Raw genomic sequence first — 22950 nt, 5'->3', positions numbered from 1 at the left:
CAAGACTCAAGGCAGTAATGCTTTGTGAATGTGTGTATGTAGACCACATAGCTGCCTCACAAATGTTTTTGCTCGGGACACCCCTTTGCATAGCCATAGAGGTAGCCATATACCTGGTGGAATGTGCCCTTAAGCCTTCTGGAGGATAGTTGCTGACAGCCTGTAGCATTCTGAAATTGCCAGAATCATCCATCTGGATAAGGTCGACTTTGTTTCAGCCTGAACGAGTTTGTGACCTGTATAGCCTATAAAAAGCTGATCATCAGTATGAAGTTTGGATAATCTAAATATGTAGAAGCTTAGAGCCCTACGTGGATCCAATCTGTGTAATCTCTCGTCCTTTATACCAGTATGAGGTGGAGGACAGAAAGTGGGCAAAACAATGTTCTGTCCTACATGAAAATCTGAAATGATTTTAGGTAAATATGAAGGTTTAACCCTCAGAACAAACTTATCCTTCTGGAAAATAGTAAAGGGTGGCTTGGATGATTGTGCCAGCAATTCACTCACTCTACACAAGCTGAGGTTAATGAAACCAAGAGAATGGTTTTAAATGTTAGCAACCTTAACGGACATGAATGTAGAGGTTCAAATGGTGCACACAAAATGTTTTAATACCAGATGAAGGCCCCAAACTGGAACCTGGAAAGGAGATGCGGGTGGAACACATTGGTGAGTGTTTAGAAATTGTGTTATCAGTTGGATCTTGAAATATGAAGATTCCTCTAACTAGCGCTTAAAGATGAATAGCGCCGCCAAATAGCCCTTAATTGTTCCAACCTGGAGCCCCAGATTGGCTAGGTATAGTAGAAAAGATAACTTCCCGAGCTGCTAGAGACCCCTGAAGAGAACCTATTCTGCCCATTGGAACAACAGCATTCGCCGGCATTGCATGTACTATTGAGCACAAGGCTCCTCTCAGGGCTTGCACTGCATCTTAGTTGGGTGTAATGTTGATGTCGAGCTGGGCCTAAACACTATCTGCACTGCTCGTTTCCTTCCCCTCTAGGTTGTCGACATAATTCATGCATTTAACCCCTTAGACCCCAATTCTGGTATCCTTGCACCAGCTGCAGAATTTGTTCCAACGGTACAAGGATTTTGTTGCTGGATTCTGGAATCTCCATTACGTCATCTGGGAGGTCCCAATCCTTATATCTCAGCCTTGCAGAAACCATGTGAGAAGGCAGTGTGTCTTGACCTCTGGATGGAGAACACGACACTCCTCTCGCGAGAGAAGGTCCACTTCGTGGAAGACATATTTGAGAGTAGATGGACATGTTCAGAAGGTCCGGTTACCACCAACTCCTGGCCCAATCCGGGGCAATAAGGATCATGTGTTTCTCAAACGTTGTTAACCTCCTGATCACACGAGGAATGACAGGGACATAAGGCAACGCGTACAGGAGTGGAAATTCCCAGTCCACCATGAACGCGTAGCCTAGAGCTCCTCTTGGGGGAAAATCCCTGGAGCAGTACAGTTCGCACTTCTGGTTGACCCTGGTCATGAACAGATCCAATTGCGGGGTTTCCCCAAAGGGTGAAAATCTCTTGAACAACTTCCTGAGCAAGTTCCCACTCATGGGAGACTGTGCTCTGCCTACTCATAGCATCCGCCAATGCTCTCCAGTCCGGCTAGATGAACTGCTGAAAGGGAAGATTCCTTCTTGAATTGCCCAGTACCAGAGCTGCATTCCTCTCTGCACAGTGGTAGTGACCCTACACCTCTCAACTTGTTAAGGTAGGATATGGCCACTGTGTTGTGCGTCATTATCAGGACATTCTTTCACCGTACAGAGGGCAGAAAAGCCTTCAGCGAAAGTCTGATTGCCCTCAGCTCTAAAAGATTGATGCGCAGCTTGGACTCCAATGGAGACCAATGACCGCCGATTGTCAGATGGTTGGTGTGGGCTCCCCCCCCCCCCGTGAGTGAGGCGTTCCGTCACTACTGTGACCTCCGACCATGGTTGCCAAAAAGGTTCTCCCTTCTTGCAGGCCCACCACAGGAGATCCTGTGCGACCCTGCTTCGAACCTGAAGTAGGTCTGACAAGTTACGCAAGAATTGTGCCCACCTTGTCTTGAGAGCCGATTGAAGGGATATTCTCAGGCGAGCTCTGGCACCAGAGAAATGCAGGATGACATGAGGCCGAGCAACCTAAAAAAAAATAAAACACACATTAAACAAATACACATTTGGTGACCATCTGCAGAATGCCTTCAGCCCTCACCTCGGGTGGCAAGCACTTTAAGGCTGTATCCAGTACATCCCAGACAAACTGTATCTTTTGAGAAAGTGGGATAAGGGACTTCTTGTAATTGAGGGAGAAGCCCAGTCTGAAGAGTGGCAGGTGACGTTGAGATGATCCAGAACTTGTTCAGGAGAACGTGCCCTGATCAGCCAATCGTAGAGGTAGACGTGAATCCCTCCCCCTCCTGAGACTCGCTGCCACTACCGCCATCAGCTTGGTGAAAACCCTTGGGGCGGAGGCCAGCCTGAAAGGCAGAACTTAAAACTGATGATTTTCTGTGCTTGAGATGAATTGGCACATCAAAATAAACATCCTGAAGGTCCAATGACACCATCCAATCCTGGAGTTGGAGAGCCTGAAAGGTAAGTGACCATCTTGAACTTGTCCGGGAGGATAGCTCAGAAGCAACATGCTCGCCTTGGAAGCAAGACGACACGGAGCAACAAGTTTGATCCTGGGGTACGTGCTTCGAAACCTCTGGGTATTAAGAGCGTTATAAATAGCTTATCGTATCATATATCCTTTCAGAGGAAATTGCTTAAGTATCTCAAGTCCAAGATTCGTCTCAGTCTTCCGTTCTTCTTCGGTATAAGGAAATATGGAGAGTACCATCCCTTGTTCCTCACTGCTACAGGCACTGGTTTTACAGCGCCTTTCTCTAGCGGGGTAAACATTTCCTGCACAAGGAGTGTATCTGGAACCCTCAAAGAGTGGCTCCCTGGTGGATGGTTCTGAGGACTCTGAATGAATGGGAGGCAGTAACCTGGTTTCCAATGCCCAAGCATCCGAAGTAATGTCTCACCATTCTTTCAGATGCCGAGACAGTCCGCCTCCCACTGGTGTTTCGTGACTCAAGACCTCAGAGAGGTTTTGAGGCAGCTGATGCAGTGGCTGCTGGTAAGGATGCCCCTGCTTGAGCAGGCTTAGCACCACCCCATCGTCCACTTTGGACTCTTTGACCAGCCATTCCTCTCGCTCTTCCAACTGAGGAGTAGCAGCGAAAAGATAACCCTCCAAGGTTGTCCACTGGGGGCGAAAGGGCTGAGTCTGCTAATAGCAACACTCAAGGATTTGGCTGCCGCCTTCGAGGACTGCAATTTCTCAAGGCTTTCATCAGCCTGGTTGCCAAAAAGGTGAGACCCCGTCCAAAGGCATGTTGAGGAGTTTGGATTGCACATCCGGTGCAAATCCGGACATCCTCAACCATGCAAATCTGCGTATTACGTAGCTTGTTGCCATGGCTCTGCTGTCAGCAGAATACAGACCCGATTGAAGAGGCTCACACATGGCTTCCTTGTCTAACAATAGCCAAGAACCAGTCTCATCTCCCTCAGGAATGTGCTCTGCCGCCATGGAAATAGTCCCATAGAGTGAATGAGAATTTTTCTAGGGCACATGTGGATTTGGCGGATTTAAGAGGCATGCTCCTTGCAGAAAATACTTTTCTTCCCCATCCATTTACTCTTGTAATCCCCATCTGGAAGGATTTTTGGATAATGCTGCCTACTTGGAAGTAGTTGATAGCTTCATGTACCACCAGACTTTCTGGAGTGGGGTGTATTGACAAGTTGTCTGGGTCACTACTGGAAGGGCAGATTTTTGTTTACTGCCGGATTAGTCTCTGGCGTCTCTCAATTTGCTGCCACCCGTTGATGGAGAGCGATATGAAATGGTGAAATAGGATCCATTCGCGGACCCTTATCAAGGATGTCTGTTAAATCATCCTGTTCAAAGGGGAGGGGAGGCCTAGACCACACCAAAAAGTCTACAACTTTAGACATTAGTTGTCTATATGAAGCAACAGCATGCTCACCAGCTTCAGGTCCATCAAAATGCAGCTCTGGTGAGGTGTATACCACATTGGGCGTTTGTAAATTATCAAAGATTTTTCAATCTATTCCGAAATAAAGCTCTCAGGCACATTTGGTGAAGACCAAAAGGTGCATTAATGTTTGATGGCTCATTTTCCTTATAAATTGAGGTCAGAGACTTGAAATTATCTTTCCTTGGTAAAGGAAATATAGGTCTTGCCTGGGATAGGCATCAAAGGCTTAACAAACTGAACTCGACACTCGAGGAATCGAAATCTTTTTCGGCTTAGATGGCACCATTGGTTTAGATGGCATGGCTGGAGTCGACGGCACGGCTGCCGTGGAATGTGCAGCCGGCTTTGATGGCGGAGCTGGCAATGACCTCGACCTCTACTTGTGTTTGGACTTACGGCTCGAAGGATCCTTCGATGGATGACTTGTAATCGCATCTGGCCATTGTCCAGGGCTCAAAGGTGTGCAGGATTTGGTTCAAGCCCTTTGCCTACCGGCTTCTTTGGAGGGTTTTTGCTTTTGAAATATTTTAGCATTTCAGATCTAAATGCTTCCCATTCGGCAGGTGTGGAGCTTTTCGTGGGACAAGATATCCTGTTGTCTGACGACAAAGTCGAAGAAGGCGAACTGTGGTGCATCTTTTTCGACTTCCTCGAAGACGATGAGTGGTGGGAGCCACTCATTGACCTTGATCTTTTAAACTTCATCCTTCGAGGAGAGTCGCCTCTCGGCTCGTCTAAAGGTTTCTTCGACGGGGTAGTCGATGGGGATTTTTGGGGGGTTTTTAACCTAGCGCCAATTTCCCTTTCCCTCCTTCAGAGCCTTTCTGGTCATTGACAGGTATTTGGAGCAGGCTGAGGTTTTATGCTCCACCATGAGACACCACAGACAAACTCGGTGTGGGTCGGTTAACGACATTTTAGAATCATAGTCCCGACACTTCTTGTACCCCCACCCCCTTTGGGTAGTAGGTGTCGAGGAAGAAATTATTGCATATTTAAAACAAAAGAAGCGCGCTGTAGTTTCTCAAAGCGTAAGCTTACTCCGAAAAATGGAAATGAAGCCAACAGGCGCTGCGCATTCTATATATACCTTTGATGACAAAGGGCAAAACACACACACACTGGCCCTCCCTCTCTCAGAATGGTAGAATAAGGGCTAACAAAGAACAACCACGCTATTATTGGCGAACACAGAAGGGAGGCCCCTATTGTGCACTACTGTGGCTATGGACATAGCCTGCATTATAAAAATAAATTACAAAATAGTTGGTAGAACACATCCACTACCACCAGCCATAACTAGGAGATTGTCTATGTGACTAAAAAGTCACAGGAGCAGAGAGAAGGGGGATACTAGGTATCCCTTTGGCACTCCACCCAAGGAGTCTGCCAATCTCTCACACTATAAAGCTTTAGGAGAGATACTAAGTATGAAGAACCGCAGATACTCTAGGATAAAGAAAATAATCTCAGGCCCCAAGGGTCCCCAGCAACACTGCCCATAAGGAGCTCTGTGCTGCAATAGTAAAATGCAGTTGCCTTTAAGAGCTATGGAGTAAAAAAAAAAAAAGACTCCATAGCACAGGTAAAATATAGAGTATAGTTTCAAAAGACAGAGGCCATAAGAATGAATGAGTGGAAAAAGGCTCCACTCATTCAGGATTCAAGAAAAAGGTCAAGAAGTCCAGCAGAAAGTGCTGGGGGTCTCACTAGGAGAGAGGGTGAAGCTTAAATCTGATAAATCTCCTTAGCAGTGACTACCAGGGAGATCGGAAAGGAGTTTACCCAAATAGAGAGGAACAGAGGGTGAGGCTCAAAACAACTTTTCAAAGTGCGAAAGTAGAGCGGGGCCAATACTCTTCTTAAAGCAGTTGAAAAGGGGAATAGCCTGGCTGACTGGAACATTCTTGTTGAGGATGTCTTCCACAAAGTCTGAGGCACCGCCTCCTGGATAACAATTTTGAAGTGGTTTGCTGCCTGCCAAAAGAAGGTTATTGAAGAGCAGCTGGCCATCGACGGGAAGCCACCATGGGCTGGGTGAGAGGAGTGGCGCCCAAGAAAACATTGTCAGGCTCTACCATGAGCAAGGGTAGTGGGCCAGGCCCACTGGTCAACTGTATTAAGCCATGCGTCTGGGTCACAGAAGACAGGGTCGCGAGACCCATCAACTTGGTCTGGGACATACAACACGCCTGCATCTGGGTCACACCGATTGCCCAGAAAAATATCTTCAGAGGTGTTCGTAAAGATTTAAACTCTAGTGCTAAATCTATCTCACTTGTGAAGACCCCAGAACTTTTTGCTGGACTGGTAGATTATCTTTCCCTATACCTCAGTGAGTGGGAACCTTTCTCCACACGCACAGATCCTTTTACTTTTTTATGGCCGTCATTTTTATGACTGGACATAGTGTCCTTTAATTTGATTCTCTTTGACAACTTTTGGTGTATATACCTTTTTAGTGTTACAGGGTTGCCTTTTGGGCTCCCTTAACTTCCTCTGGCTAATCCATTTGAGATCCTATCTGTAACCACTTGAATTTTGTGTTGGCACTATGATGTCATACAGTGATTAGTTGAATGAAGGAGGATCTATATCTGGAATCCCTTCACATAGCTGTTAGACATTACTGTCTCTGGAATATCGCTCCTGGGCAACACGCTGGCCTTGGAAGCAAGACGACGCGGAGCAACACAGGTTTGATTCTCGGATTCACGCTTAGAAACCTCAGGGTATTAAGCGTGTTATAAATAACCAATTATAATTATAATTTCATGAATATCATGACCATTTAGACATTGCCACTTTCCTTCATAACACGAATTAACAGATTGTGAGCATGATTAATTATAAGTGGAGAGGGTATAACACAGTCGGTGGTTCTTCAATACCTCTAATCCTTTGAAATGCATATCAGTCAGCCAACCTCTCTAATCATTTCCTTACAGGCAGCGAAGACAGTATGGTTACCCTCCCGTATCGGGTTTCAAATGGACTTTAATGAGGCGTTTGCACAAATTTTCAGACTGCAATTCCGCAAGTTTGACTCCTAATGAATACTGCATGCTTTGAATCACTTACATAGATGTTTATGTATGAAGTAATTAATTTAAGATGTTCGCACGATACGTGCTTTGTTTACCTATGAGATCATCCGTGAGCGCTCATTCTCAGGATTTTTTTTCTTTCAAAGTTTCAACAAGTGAATGCACGTAACGTGCTTTGTTTACGATTGAGGTCATCAGAGAAGGTTCCCGCCCGGGAGACTGATATTAATAAACCAACCATCACGCAGCTATGCGCACGACAGCTGCAGACTCAATTGACAACACCGCCGGACCGTGCAAGCATCAGGTAACTCTTGAGCCCCTGCAAAACAAGAGCGCATGCAAACCTTAGAAAAGTGTAATTAGCTGCACGTATAGTGTGACAGACTATCTAAGCTCCCTCTATACTTGTGATTATATTTCAGAGCCACGTCAATAGAACAATTTACTTATTTGCAACTGTTCTCCAGCATGGATTCACATGCTCATGAATATTCCCCGTCAGGCCGGGAATCCTCAGTAAAAGAAAAGAAAAAAACAGTTTCACTTTCACTTACAAACTGTCTTTTTCCAATAAACCAATCACTGAGCTCTGGGTCATACTGCCCTCAGCCAAGGACTGCCCTCTTCCTAAGCCCCTCCACTGACAGTCATCTTCAGATTTGGTAGCACGTTGGTAGCAGGTGAGTACCATAAAAATCATGACCGATTTTAGACCTGTACGAATAGCACAATACACTAATGAGAAAAGCGAACAAAGATTCCAATATGATGTAAACATGTTTTACAGGTTCCATCACAATAGGAAGAATATTGGTGATTGAAGGAAGATTAATTGCTCCTGATGAAAGGGATTGTCCCCAAAAGGCGTTGAGTTTATGAAAAATTTGACTATGTTCATTGATTTATTTGTGTGCAATTTCACTATATGTGTGAGCACTTAAAATATACAGACTCTTTGGCTGTTTTGTTGTATAAAGCAGGGTGAAGTCTATCTTGAAAACGCATTTCATAAACGGTTGCTAGACAGTGGGCCCTTTCGTCTATTCATGCTGTGTGCAACCCAGTGCCAGGGTTGTTTTTCTTCCTTGCACCCTTCATCATTAGAAACTTTAAACAAACATATCTACTTGAGGTGTGCTCTCTACCATTTTGGGTTTAACCTTGTAATTTCTATCCCTTCTACGTTTTGTTAGGTGAAAACCAGCACACCCCACGTTATGTGGGGTGCTGCGGAGATGCAATGTATCCTTTTTTCTCACTAGCACTAACAATTATGTTGCAGGGACAAGCTTACCTTAAATGGCTGGTGGAAGTGAACCTCAGTGCACCTTTACCAAAGGCTGTTTTCACAGCTGCGGTAAAGAACCCTCAGAGCCCACCACCCCATCTTTTTGACATTTTCATGGGTCATCTCTTCTTGGTTCTTCCCCTGCGGGAGACCTAGATCAAGCCCACCCATGCCCCAGAGTGTCTGAAGGTAGGAAGCGAGGTAGGAGTCCAAAACGCTGCAGCCCTTTGTTTTCCAGCCTGCCTGCAAGACTCCAGTTCACACCGGGAGGCTGGCTTTACCCAAAGGGCTGCAAACACCCCCAACCCCTATGTTTGAAAGTTGCACATCTGTTTGATTAGCTAGGTTCCTGCATAAAAGTCTGATCCTGGAAGCTGAAGAGGTAGTCGACCACTGGACCTGAATTTGAAGAGGACGATGAAGAAACAGCGGCTGAGCTGATTTCCAGTGACCAGAGAGCCTGATGATAACCTTCCTTCCAAGAAACCTGGGGACTCTCTGAAAACAACGATCCCGGCCCAGGGCCTGGTAAGATCCACTGACTCAAGAAGACCTGCTTTTTGAGCCATCCCATGTCGTGCTGCGACCTTGCAGGGATGCAATACCCAGAATACCCTGGGACCTCGAGCTTGTGCCATGCATGCTCTTCTGAATTCTGAATAGAGTTGAAACATCCTGCTGGCCCTCCACAGATGTGATTCCAGTCGTTGAAGTCCCCCCACCAGAGTGCTGGACCAGATTAGTGACACAAATCAAATCAGCAATATTCAGTCTTCTTCTGGTTCCTGAAAAGGGCGTTAAAACCACAGAGCCGCATCCAGCCGCGAAGACACTCTTACCTGGACTAACTCTAAAGTGAACTACTTGTTTTGCACAGTCTTCCTGAGGGACTTTTCCTGCAACTGAACCCTAACTCGATCCGCCTCCAGCTGGCACCTAGACCATTAGGATCCCTCTTCTGCCTCAGAGAACTCATGCAATATAATAGGGAAGGACTGGATAAGAAAAGGAATCTGCCTTGAAAAATATAACAAGTGTTAAAAGTGTACTTGTGAAGAGTTAGTTGCTAACTAACTCAGAGTGAACATCTCCAAGGTTCTCACTTACCTTGAATGTGTGTTTCGCCATTCTGAACAGTATATGTAAGGTTGTTTTACTCACCTGTGAATTGGTGTTGCCTCTTCCCAAAGCAATGCTGTTGGCTTCACTTAATTATTATATATGGATAAAATAGCGGTCAGACTTTTGGCCTTCATGCCGGTCCACTGGAGGTGAAATGCGTCGCCCAGGGAGCCGGGGCCCTGACCCTGCCAGGATGCACTTGTTGTGCCAGGTGGCAAAGAGATCCACTTGGGGAGGACCCCACCTGCTGAAGATCTCATGAGTAACAAGGTCGTTTAGCTGGCACTCTTAATTGCCCGCTTCCAGCCTGCTGAGCGTGTCCGCCTCCAGGTTGGATTCCCCCGGGAGGTGGACTGCTGAGAGGTAAATCTCGTTTTCCAAGGCCCATTCCCACATGCTGATCGCCAGTCTGCACAGAGGAGGGGAATGCCTCCCTGCTTGTTGACGTAGTACATGCTGGTAGAGTTGTCTGGATGAGGACAACCTTGCCCTTGAGAAGTTGTAGGAATGCTCTGAGCGCTAGCCAGATGGCGTTCAGTTCCAACCAATTGATGTGGTATTCCTGCTCTTGTCGAGTCCAGGTGCCGTGGACCGAGAGGTTGTCCAGGGTTGCTCCCCAGCCTTCGAGCGAGGAGTATGTGGTGATGGTGGCCTGTGGAGAAGGCGGACGAAAGGACTTGCCCGTCCGTAGGTTGCAGTCCCTGGACCACCAAGTTAGGTCCGGATGGAGAGATGGAGGAACATTGATCATTTCGGAATGAGAGCCCCACTCCTGACTACATGAGGCCGCGAAGTGCAGATTAATCCTTCTCATCCTTAGTCTTGTGTGCGGGACAGCTAGCAGAACCGCTGCTAGTAGACCCAGGAGATGTTGATACCACCAAGCCGAGGTCACCTCTCTGCTGAGGAAGTGGACGGTGGCCCTCTTGATGGCTGAGATCTTGGCTTCCGACGGGAAGACCTTCGCAGAGCATGTGTCCCAAATGAGTCCCAGGAACGTCAGTCTGCGTAGGGATCAGCTGTGACTTCATGAGGTTGAGCGAGAAGCCCAGGTTGTGTAGTGTGTTCAAAAGGGCATGGGAAGAGTGGTGAACCGCTTCCGGTGATGTAGCCCAGACGAGCCAGTCGTTGAGGTATGGGTAGATGTGGAGACCCTGCGCTCTGAGGACCGCCACAGCATTTATGAGTATGGTAAAGACCCTGGGGGCTGAGTTGAGGCCAAAAGGCAGGACCCAGTATTGAAAATGGTAGCCCATGATCCTGAACCGTTGGAAAGAACGATGGGGCTGCCAAATCGGGGCGTGTAGGTACGCGTCCTTCAGATCCAGGGAGCACATCCAGACTACCTTGTCCAATGTCTCCGCAATAAAAGCTGGTGTAACCATCTTGCATTTTTGCAGGGGTAAGGAGAGATTTAGGGTGTAAAGGTCCAGCACAACTCTGAGGCTCACCTGGTTGTTCTTCTGAATGGCGAATATCCTGGGAGTAAAAGCCAAAGCCTTGCTGGGAGGCTGGGACTTCCTCCACTGCCTGGCTCTCTACGAGCGTCCGGAATCCGCCAAAAGAGTTGCTGTCCCAACCTGTGGGAGTGGAGGGGAGGAGAAGTTGGGATAGGACCTGTGGATACTATGGATAGGATCCAGGGGTCCGTGAAATTCAGGCGCCAGAACTGTCCACAGAGAGCAAGCCTGCCCCCCCCCCCCACTGGAGGGACGTGGACCCGAAGGGGCATGTCATGCCTCCTTTCCCTCGGAGGCTGATGCCGAGGAGGGGGATTGGAAAAAGCCCTTACCCCCTCCCACTTTTTGTTGCTTGCGCCGGCACCGAGACGGCGAGCGGTCCGGCTGCCTGGATCTACGTTCCTGGAAGCCGCGGAACCCTCCGTATGTACGCCCCCTTTCCGAACGCTGCTGAGATTGGGTGTACGACTTGGGTGTGGTCTTTGTAAGGATGGATAAAGACTTTGCCATCTGAGAGCTGTTTTTCTTTGTGTCCAGCTCTTCATCCAAAGAGGAGTGGAAGAGGTCCCCCCCTCACACGGTAGATCTAGAATGCACTCCTGGACATCCGGTTAAATTTCGTAGCCAGGCGGTTCTTCTCATGTCCGTGGCAATGCAGATGGCCCAGCCTGAGGTAATATGAGCCACTGTGGATGGCTTCAGCTAGCCCCGCCTTAAAGCGTGAGCCAGCCCTTCTTGGCCAGGGAGACTACATCAGTCTGCATAGGAATCCCCGATTTGGCAGAGGGGCGTCAAGTGAGGACTTCAGCCAGAACCCCCTCTGCCGGCTGCTTGACCTTGAGTTGGGGAGGCCCAGGTATTGCACCAGACCAGCAAGACGTTCATGCTGGAGGATCCTGTGGTGGAGGAGTAGTTGGCGCCATAGGCTGGGGTATAGAACCCGCTGCCGGAGGCTGCGGTGGAGCCCCCTGTGGAGTCGGCTGGGGAGCCGGAGGAGGTGGCTGCGCCGGGGCCTAGAGAGTCAGCGGAGGCATCTGTGGTGCCTCTAGCATTGCGGGGCGGACTTACCTGATGGAGTCTTTGATGATAACACCCATCTGAGGTGACTACACAAGGCCGAGGCACTTCGACGAGCACCGCCTCACTGGCCAAAGAGGTGGCAGGGGGTGCCGACGGAGTAGCGGGGAGCCGCTGCATACCCGGTCTATAAGGACGCAAAGGAAAACGGCCCAGGTTGAGGCCAGTCCCACCTTGACGCCGTTCTTCACCTCATTCATGGAAAGCGTCGGACGGGTGCCTCTTTCTGGAGCAACAGCCATTTTGTCGAGCTGCCTGCCACGTGGTGCTCAGCCCGCTGGGCCCGGCCTCGTCCTAGAGTCTTGCGTGTCGATCACAAGGCCTACCCTGCTCCTAGGGCCTCGGCCAGGTAGGTGTGACAGCCTCGACCTGGGGTCCGGTAGAGCTGCGTTTAGGCGCCCCCTAAGACGTATTGCCGGTATTAGGGTGTAGCCCCCCGGATGTACTGCTGGTATTAGGGCGTATCCCCTCGGCCATGGTGCCGGTAAAAGGGCGGAGTCCCTCGGGTGTAGACCCGGTAAAAGAACCTTCCAATCCCTCAACACTGCACCCGGGAGGATCTGAAGATCCCTTGACCCGAAGGCCGGTAGCTGAAGCAGCCTCAGTGCACGTGCTGGTAGAAGGACCTGGCTGGTCCCTCCCACGCGGGCGAGTCCCTGGGAAGGAGTCTCGCTTGCGGGGTGCGCTGGAAAATATTGGCCCTACCTTGGGCCTGGTTTGATGCTTCACGAAGTTCTTGAGATCCTCTGGAGGTGACCTCTGGAAGAGCTCCCTCCACCTGGCTAGTCTGTTCTTCAGCGCCTTTGAGGATAGCGAGTCACACGCCGAACATGATTGCCAACTGTGGTCTAGGCCAAGGCAACATAGGCAGAGGGTGTAGGGGTCTGAAGTTGGGAATAGCCCGTTGCAGGATGGACACCTGCTGAACCCTGTAGAAGTCGACATGCGCTGGGGAGGAGCGCGACGCCCGAGGTCCGAGTACCTGAATGATAGACAAGACAAAAATGACAGAAGTATCCGCGCGTGGAATTACATGGCCAAAGCCAAACCCAGGAGCACTGGTGAATTCGGCCTGCTCCCGTTGACGCGGAAAAGGGGACTGAGGTGTGGCGCCGAACGGCAGAGTCAGGACAGCGCATGCTCCCTGGGCCGCACCCCCGCGCGCTTCAAAATTTAAAGGGGAAGAAGGTTTTTTCTGGTGAAAAAGGTTCCGTCTCCCATAGATCGTCCTCATTGGGACCCCTGCTCCCACTTTCTCACTGGCCCTCTTCCCTTGGTCCGGCGCCCACACCTACCAATGCGGCAAAAAATCTTGGGGTCATCTTGGACTCCACTCTCGGCTTCTCTTCTCATATCTCAGACATCTCCAAAAAGTCAAACTACAAACTGCGCCTCCTCAGAGGTATTGTACCCTTTCTCACTTTCCCCACAGAGGCTCATCACCTCGAGAACCCAGATTCTCTCTAGGCTGGACTATTGCTACAGCCGCTTTCTCAATCTTCCAACTTCTACAACTCATCCAGAACAGAACCGCAAGACTTATCCCTGGCCTCAAGCCCTGGGACCGCATCTCTCCGGCACTGAAATCCCTCTACTGGCTCCCTGTGGCTGCAAGGATCAAGTTCAAGACCCTCTGCATAATCCACAAGACTTTCTGGGGCCGGGGCCTGCACTACCTACAATGCTCTCTTCCGAAATATTCTCCATCTGGAGTCCTCCGCTCGTCCTCTTCCAACTCTCTACGAGTGAGCCGCTTTCACAAACAGATGGGGGGTGGGGAGGGGTAGTATATCTTTATCCTCTGCAGGTGCTTCCCTCTGGGACACCGTCCCTGCCTCTCTTCGTCTTGAGTCGGGGCACCTCAAGTTCCAGAAACTCCTCAAGACGTTCCTTTTCTCTCTCCCTCTCCCCTCTTACCCTCCGTTATTTTGTCTCCGCCCTCCTTCTCCTCCCTAACGCTGTTCAGTTTAGCTGACTGGTTGCCTGGTTCACCTTCAGAGCCTACAGGTCCCAGGCCCCCCTGCCAATTTTTTTGCACATGCCGTCAGACTGCTGCACTTTGTTCAACATTACTGCACTTTCAGTTTACACTGCTTGAGCAGGGAAACCTCTGCACTTAACCCAGGGCCCTGCTGGACCAGACTATTACCCGCCACCCTGCACCCCCGTCTGTACGTATGCATTACCTAAATGTACAAAGATCAGTTAGTTCCAATTCTTACCCAACGCTTGTGCCATCCTAAAATAAGTTAGAGTTATTGCTTACCTTAGTCTTCGTTGCACTGATCTGAAAAGCAACTGTAATAGTATATTCGAACATTAGATTTTACCTGCCTAGAATAGCTATGTGCCATTCTTAAAAAGTGTTCTGTAGGTGTAGCCGACCTTGGCGTGCCTGTTGCAATCCTAAATAAGTGTATAGAGTTCTTGCTTGCCTTAGTCTGCGTTCCACCGAGTTGAAAAGCAACTATAATTGTATATTACACCAAAAGGTCTTATTCATCTAGTATAACTTATCCTGAATGTGATTATAGGTTTCTGCTGTTCATTGAATGTGTGTTCCACTATTCAGAAAAGTATACTTGCAGGTTGGTTTACTAAGCGATTTCTTAACCAAGTGTCAAAGCACCACTGCTGGGGTCTACTAACCTTGTATTTACTGAAAGGAATTGGATAGTAACTTATGGTTTTACTCCCCATGAATAGGCGTGTCCTATACTAAGTGTGTCTGATAAGGCCTCACTAGCCTACACAGACTTAGTTTTCTGAACAAGGTTTATGCTTTGGTCCGTGTAGTTTAAAGCATTGTGTTGTGTTTTTATGACTCCATAACAAAGCCGTGGCTGCTGGAGGGATACTTGTCCGAGGCGATGGTGCCAGCGGGGGGAATGGGACTTGGCCTGCATGGCGTAGACCGCCCACCACTTTGTGCGCCTTTCTTTAAGCGTCTTAGACTTTCAAAGCTGCTCGTCGTGGTCATGAGGTAAGCAGTTATTCCACTCTTGCGAGTGTCTTTACACCGAAACTTCCTATTACAGGAAGGGCAACATTTAAATGGAGTCCTCTCCATTATGAAGGGGAAAAAGAGCAGCCAGGAAAGAAAGAAAGAAAGAAAGAAAGAAAGAAAGAAAGAAAGAAAGAAAGAAAGAAAGAAAGAAAGAAAGAAAGAAAGAAAGAAAGAAAGAAAGAAAGAAAGAAAGAAAGAAAGAAAGAAAGAAAGAAAGAAAGAAAGAAAGAAAGAAAGAAAGAAAGAAAGAAAGAAAGAAAGAAAGAAAGAAAGAAAGAAAGAAAGAAAGAAAGAAAGAAAGAAAGAAAGAAAGAAAGAAAGAAAGAAAGAAAGAAAGAAAGAAAGAAAGAAAGAAAGAAAGAAAGAAAGAAAGAAAGAAAGAAAGAAAGAAAGAAAGAAAGAAAGAAAGAAAGAAAGAAAGAAAGAAAGAAAGAAAGAAAGAAAGAAAGAAAGAAAGAAAGAAAGAAAGAAAGAAAGAAAGAAAGAAAGAAAGAAAGAAAGAAAGAAAGAAAGAAAGAAAGAAAGAAAGAAAGAAAGAAAGAAAGAAAGAAAGAAAGAAAAGGCCTTCTCTAAAGAGAAAAGTCGGAAATAATCGTCCCCACTATCCCTACTGTTAGGGCAAAGGCCGATGGTGAAGGACGTCGCCAGCGGTCAAGAACGCAATCAGAGATTCTCAGTATGGCAAACGGGAGATGGTCGTCGACAAAATCGTCGAAAGAAGAATCGAAGGCGTGAAGAAAACAGCAATAAATCTCATTAATTGCATGAATGCTACCGACCAGTATGGCGGAAAAAAACAATCTGGGGGGACCTTGACACGTGAGGGATCATGGGTACACTAAACATCACGGTAGGGGTAGTATTACTGACATGCTGAGGTCAACGTTCCTTTTTTCGATTTTTGAAAAAAGATGTGATACTTTGGGATTACCACTAGATGTCGAAATATATGCAATGCATGTAATTGTAACCAAATTCACAAGCATCAGAAAAATCGTATACACTGGCTTTAGTGTTCAGTTATCTGTAATTGTCCAGTTTTTTGGGAGTGTGTCAGTTAGGATGCAGATAATTTAAGGTTCCCAGTTCAAAGGACATGATAGACTTCCTTTCTGCATTTAATGTTCGTACTCAGCAGAATTCCTTCTACAGTTGAAAAGTAAAGTGAAAACATATAGCACCTGTACCCTTGAGCAACCTTATCCTGATTGGCAATAACGTTTTTAGGCATTTTATTTTAGCCACCACTCACTGGCTGGTGCATTCACTCTACTGCTTCCCTTGAGCCCTTTTGCTGAATCCCGCCTCCCACTCCACCCCTGCATCCTGATTGGGCTTGATACCCCTCGAGTCACACACCCAGGGCAGCACGGCTAAGGGCCCCAAGGCAAAGGCCAGCTCCTGAAGAGGCAGCTCCATGCTGTGTTCACCTGTGAAACGTGCTGCCATTAACCAGCAGCAACAAACCAGTTAAGCGTGGCCTGGGTGTGGAATACAGCAATCACTGTAGTCCAAAAACCCTACCACTCCCCTTATAACACAGCCAAAGAGTAAATCATTTTCTGATCGGTATTGTGTACCAACGTTTAGGTGGCTCTATATATTGGTTTATTTTACTTTACTCCTGTGACCCCAATTTAGGTGGTCCCCCCCCCCCATCCAGGTGCCTCCATTCTAGGTATGCTTGCCCCTACTGTTGCGTCTCCATTTAAGGCTTCCCCCACTTGCCAGGTGTCCCAAATCTGGGCGTTTGCCGCTTTTGCTGTTGAGCCCTCAATTTGCCCACTTGTCAGGTATCCCAAATCTAGGTGTTGCTGCTTTTACTGTTGTGCCCACGGCCTGGCCTTTTTCCCCACTCCCCGTGTACCTCGGGTCCAGGTGCCTTTGACTGTTTGCTGTCTCTCCAGCCCAGACCCTTCACCACAGCTGGTTACTCGTACTCCAGCTAGCGCCCACCTTAGCAGAGTGTTTCTATCCTAGCCCCCCCCCCCAATACTGCTGCTGTGTCCCCAACCCAGGGGATGCACATCCACTCTGCTGTCCCACTCCTAGGGGTCTTCCCTCTACCGATAGATACAAACCACATGGTCTCCACCACTGTAACGGATAGCTAGTCACACAGTTTATCCTCTTCCCTAGCAACAACTAATCTTATTAATAAACATCTACCAGAACTACACACCATAGTCAACCCCAAAAACTGACCACCCTATCAATCCCCACTCAGAGGTGGGAAACAGCTGAACCTACGCAAAAACCCAACCACCTAAAGTTAGCCAGAACTGCACCGGGTGGCTCACTGACTTCAACCCTCTGAACAAGATAGAGGTGACCCTACAACAACAACCAAATGACCCCCCAAAAAAGACAACAAAAACTGTATTGTAGGCACAAAGGAAAACCAGTAAAGGACAAACCACGAGGGTAAACAGCCCCTGGTTCAACAACCACAACTCCAACTACAAGCAACTAACTGCAAACAGTGAAGACTTTACCCCAAGGACCATGAAACATACCAATCCAAAGAGGACTCCCGCTCAAAGGAACCCAACCTACAGCCCAAACATTATGCCTCGCCACAAGAAAGACAAAGAAGCTAGAATGAACAGAAATAAAAAGAAAACCTCAGCCACACAGAAAGGTGCCGGCCAGCAGGATCTCACAGCTCTGACTGAAAAACCCGGTGAAGAAGAGGCCAGAAGGCACAATGATGCATACAAAGAACAGAGCAGAGAGTATTTGGCTCGCTACCTTGCTACAAAGAGACCACCAGCAGCAACAAACCCACAGGCAAGAAGCAAAACAAATACAGACCCCACCATGATGCCAAACCTAACACAATTGATAAACCACCGAACCTGGACAACTCCTGGAACAATCCTTTAGAATCAGGGACAGACTTGAATCCATTACCCTCTACACGGCCTAAAACACCAAAGATCGGAACAAATGACAGGCGCCAACACAACTCACCAGCCGGAACAAACCAAAACCAAACAACCCTGCCATTAATCTAATTAGTCTACTCGACAAAAGACTGACAACCAAAGAACTCCCCCTCCCAATAGGCACAACCAGGAGAGTACAACCAGCAATAGAACCCCAAACGACAACACACCGAACCAAACTGACAATACAAACAACCTAAAAGGATAATGAAACTACACTGCAGCCTACTCAACGTTCGATCCATGGCAAAACACTCAACAGAAATCCATGACCTAAATGTAGGCGGCAGAGACATGCTCTAATAGAAAAACCGTTATCGGACAATTACAAAGCCACCGCGAACGAAGCCATACCAGACAACTTTAAATTAATACATAAGAGAGAAAACCGAAAGGTGGAATCAAAGGTATATACAAAGAACACGTCCAAGTCACTCCACTCAACCCAGACGACGTAGAAGACTGAATCCCTCCTCATCAAGATCGAAATCAACGACCAAGCCAACATAGTATTCCTCCTGAACTACAGACCACCATTTTACAACCGCAACTTCACAACAAAACTAGCAGACTCTGCCGCCATTTTATTAACCTACCATGACAACCTAGTCATACTAGGAGACTTCAACATTTGGTTCCAAAAACAAAACTAAACCACAGCAAACTCACTTTATCGCATTTTAAACAAATCGTTATTGGCTCCACCCACTACGCCGGATACACCTTGGATGCAAACTTCTACAGAGAAGAACTAATCACATCTGTGCCACCTACACTGATGCTATTGAGCGATCATTACTTGATACCATTCTACATCACTCTCCAAACCCGCATACTGGCCAGAAAGGAAATAATCCATGCCAACAAGAAAAGCAACTTGAAGAACCGAAGCCGCGAGACCTTAAACTTACTAGACTCGACCCCACCATGCAGCACAGAACCCACCGAAAATCCTAGATGCAGAGAAAAAAAAAAACACTGCCACCAGTAAAACCTTTCAAAGCCACACCAAAAAACCTGGCAGCAAAATGGTTCACAGAAGAACTTTAAAGAAAAAAAAATGCTGCAAAATGGAAGCATGATTAGAACAATACAACCAGCAAGACAAAATTAAATACAAAGACAGCTCAGACTATCAAATCTACTGTTCTCAAGGCAAAAAAAAAAAAAAAGTATGCCATGAGAATTAAATTGCAAACACTCCACAGAAAGAACTCAAAATCAGAGATAAAGAATAACCTGCCCTGCAAGAAATCCATCAGCCCGACACAAGCACTTTGTGACAACATCACCAACCACCTGAGATCAAAAACAAACAATCCAGCAGACCATCAACACAACCTGGGCTACCAACCACAACTGCCTTACCACAGACCAGGGGCGAAACACATACTACAGCAAAACTCAACAACCTATAACCAATCATAGAACAAACCTTTCCCACTCTAATTAAGGACACCAACTTTGCAGGATCCTTAAGGGTCCCCCTGTTCCCCTCAACTCCCCACATCTTCAAAGAAATCCTCAACCACAACCTAAGGAACCTATCGCTCCAGAAAAGGAATCGTACATCTGCCTTCAAATCAGCATACGTCAAACCACTGTCAAAATAAAAAATATATAACATTTTTTTAAAAAAAGGAATCCAAGCGCAGAAGACCCGGGCAACTACAGACTGATATCCAACCTGCCCTACCCAGTGAAGATCCTGGAGAATCAGGATTACAAGAGCCTACTTAAATACGTTGAAACAAACGGAATACTCGACCAGTCACAAGATGGCTTCAGACCAATGAGAGGAACAGAATCAGCGCTCCTATCAATATGGGACAACCTCAAAATGAATGCAGATGATGCTGAATCGGCCCTCATACTATTGGACATATCAGCGGTTTTTGACACAATCTGCTATGTAACACTAATAAAAAGACTGATGGAATGCGGCGTAACTCCTTCCTCACAAACTGAACCGAAAGAAACTACCTACCACCATTCATCTCAAAGACCACAAATATCTCCTGCGGAGTTACAGAAGGATCCAGACTCTCCCCCCTCTGCATTTCAACATCTACATGTGCCCACTGATGAAAATCATTCAAACCCACGGACTAACCACGTAGAACTACACCAACGACACACAACTGATTGTGAAGAGCAACACAACCCAGGAACAAAGTAACTGCCTCACAGACATATACAATTGGATGACAAAAGACCTCAAAATGAATCCAGCAAAAACTGAAATAATGCTCTCACAGAAATCAACGCAGGCAACCCAGACTTCCAACATAGTAAATAACCAAGAAATACTCATGGACAACAAACTATCCCTGCAACCGCCAGTCAACACAATCACCAAAAAATGCTTCTTCCTCCTAAGACTCCTCGGAGGACTACTCCCATACCTCTCCTTCCCTCACAATCATATCCCTGATACTTACAAAAATTGACTACGCAAACAGCCTCTACCTAGGAATGCCAGAAAACCAATAAACTCCAAAGGGTGAAAAACACAGCAGCAAGGATTCTATTAAGATTAAATAGAAGAGACCACATCACTCCAGTCCTTAAAAACCTACACTGGTTACCAGTTAAAAAACGCATTTAGCGCAAAGCACTCTGCATCGCCCACAAGCCCTTGCACAGACAATGAGCCAAATTCCACCAAGACAAGATCAGACACTACCTGCCCGAGAAGGAACCTAAGATCAAGCGACAACCCACAAATAGAAACAAAACATGAAAAAGGGAGATTCGGAGGAACAGCGTTGTCACGTCTAATTGCAAACCTCTAGAATACCATGCACTAATAAATTAGAACCACAGAAGACTACATCACCTTCAGGAAACGATTCAAAACCTGGTTATTTGACAGACCATGACATTCACAAAGGGACATTGGCGGCAATAACATCACGGACCAAAAGGAAATACACTAAGGGACACAGTCACAGATAACAGCAGCAATAGCGTAGAGGACCAGAATACTGCCCCACCCACACCTCCTCCCTGCAGCCCAACCACGCCCAACAACTAGACTGAGCTACAAAAGAAGGACCTCTTCCCCAACCAACGCCCAATTATACACCAAGGAAACTCAGACAGGGAAACCACTATATCCCTAGCATCCCCACAACTGGCCCACCCACAACTAGGGCCACTGTAATCCGCCCACCCATAACCAGAGCCGCCCGACAGCACCCTACCCGCTATAGTCAGAGTTCCTGCTGCGCACCCTTTCTGGAACCAACCGGACATCTGGTCTGCACCCAACAGCCACAACTCACCTGGACGAACAACAAGGAACACACTAGGTTCAACCACCCACCTGTGACCATTAGCACAAAGGAAGACAGCCCAGACCTAGAGAAAAGGTGAGATTGGCTGACAAACTGCAGCCAAGAAAGTTGGTAGATACCATTAAGCGGCAACCAAAGTCACACCAGAGGCTCCACCAAACTGACCGACTTACTAGCCCATCTCCCCTTGCAGCTCCTCAAACATAACCAATGCTACTAGACTAGACTATGGGCTAGCTACACTACACATACACACCAAGAATACATTCTTTTCACACCCTACCAACTCTGAGATACTGGAAGCACACCTAGAGGATACCCCCCACCCCCACTCCATAAAACTGTCAACTACACAATTACATACAGACACAATAGTCACACACAAAACAGCCACCCGCAAATCTGAACCCCTTATAGATACAACTAAGCAGAGCGCACAACCACAATCCATCCCAACATCACACGACACACACACCAACACAAACACTAGCACACATCCGAGGCAGAGTCGTGCCCATATGGTCACAACACACAGACTCTTGAACCAACGCCCACAAGCAAAACAATAAGACACACCAGCCCCTTCCTGGTACTGAACCTATCCTTTCATTGTATCCCCAGTAACACCCCCAGGCCCCTCTCTTGCAGAGCCACGCAAGCGCCTGGAGACTGCCCATGGGTGGTAGCGGTGCACGGTATAAATCAACACAACCACCTTTTTTGATGCACAATTAATCAGGACAGCGTACAATCTGCCTCCTTTGAGATTCTGGTTCTGCTGTGCGCTTCCTTCAACAAGCATATCTTCATTCATGAAGAACCCAACTTCGATACTGGATTTCCATTTCATGCATGTAATCTATTTTTATTAAAAAAACAATTGCGTGCTTTTTTCTACTACATCACTAACATCCTTCAATGACCTAAGCCTCAGGCTACCAAGGTTGTGCCACATGATAGTTTTCATTTTAAAGCACGATGATCTGAAAATACTAAAATTGCACCATACACATATTGCAAAGATTAACGCCTTCCCTTTTCCCTATGGCGGTGGCCATCTTTTATCTATTTTTTTTCATCCTAGGAGATTGGCTGTGGATAAACCCTGCAGCGCGAATATCTTTCACCCACACCGTGGGAGGCAGACACGACCTTTAGCAGCCCACAGCCCTTGCGTGAGCCTACCTGGGCTCGGGCTTGCAGGCAGTAAAAAGCCATGACCGCCAACACATTGGGGGGTGAAAGCCATATTAATCATATGGTCATTCATAATAATCAAGACAAGACTTTCAGAAATGTTTTGAGAAAAATACTTTAATTACCTTTTTCATTGTTGTAACGTGGAGCCCCTTGCCTCTGGCGGTTAGCTGCATTAACAATCTCATCTTTTCGACGAGCTTGTGTGACATGAATGGCCTCTAAGTGATGCTCCAGAGTGAGGAGTATGTTACCATGAAGCGAAGAACCACGCAGTCTTTCCATCTTTGCTACTAGTGTGACAACCTAGAGAAAAAAGATTGGGCTATTCACTCACCAATAATCTTCACAAGAATAATATACTTGGCTTGCTTGGTCATAAGCGCCCCACAAATGCTTCAAATCAAATAGTACTGCAAAGACAAAA

At 47.1% G+C, this 22950-nt stretch overlaps 1 protein-coding gene across 2 annotated transcripts in view; it reads right to left on the bottom strand.

The window, feature by feature from the left end:
• Nucleotides 1-22950, bottom strand: part of LOC138569240 (meiosis-specific coiled-coil domain-containing protein MEIOC-like) — a 458384-nt gene that overhangs the window by 51703 nt on the left and 383731 nt on the right. For both annotated transcript variants that reach the window (XM_069647056.1, XM_069647057.1), the window contains exon 6: nt 22649-22829. In XM_069647056.1, the coding sequence (XP_069503157.1) occupies nt 22649-22829 (181 nt within the window). The remainder of the gene's footprint in view (nt 1-22648; nt 22830-22950) is intronic.

This window comes from Ambystoma mexicanum, chromosome 2q (genome assembly GCF_040938575.1).
Source record: "Ambystoma mexicanum isolate Mex_15411 chromosome 2q, UKY_AmexF1_1, whole genome shotgun sequence".
NCBI lineage: Eukaryota > Metazoa > Chordata > Amphibia > Caudata > Ambystomatidae > Ambystoma > Ambystoma mexicanum.
This window is presented reverse-complemented; position numbering and strand designations above follow the sequence as displayed.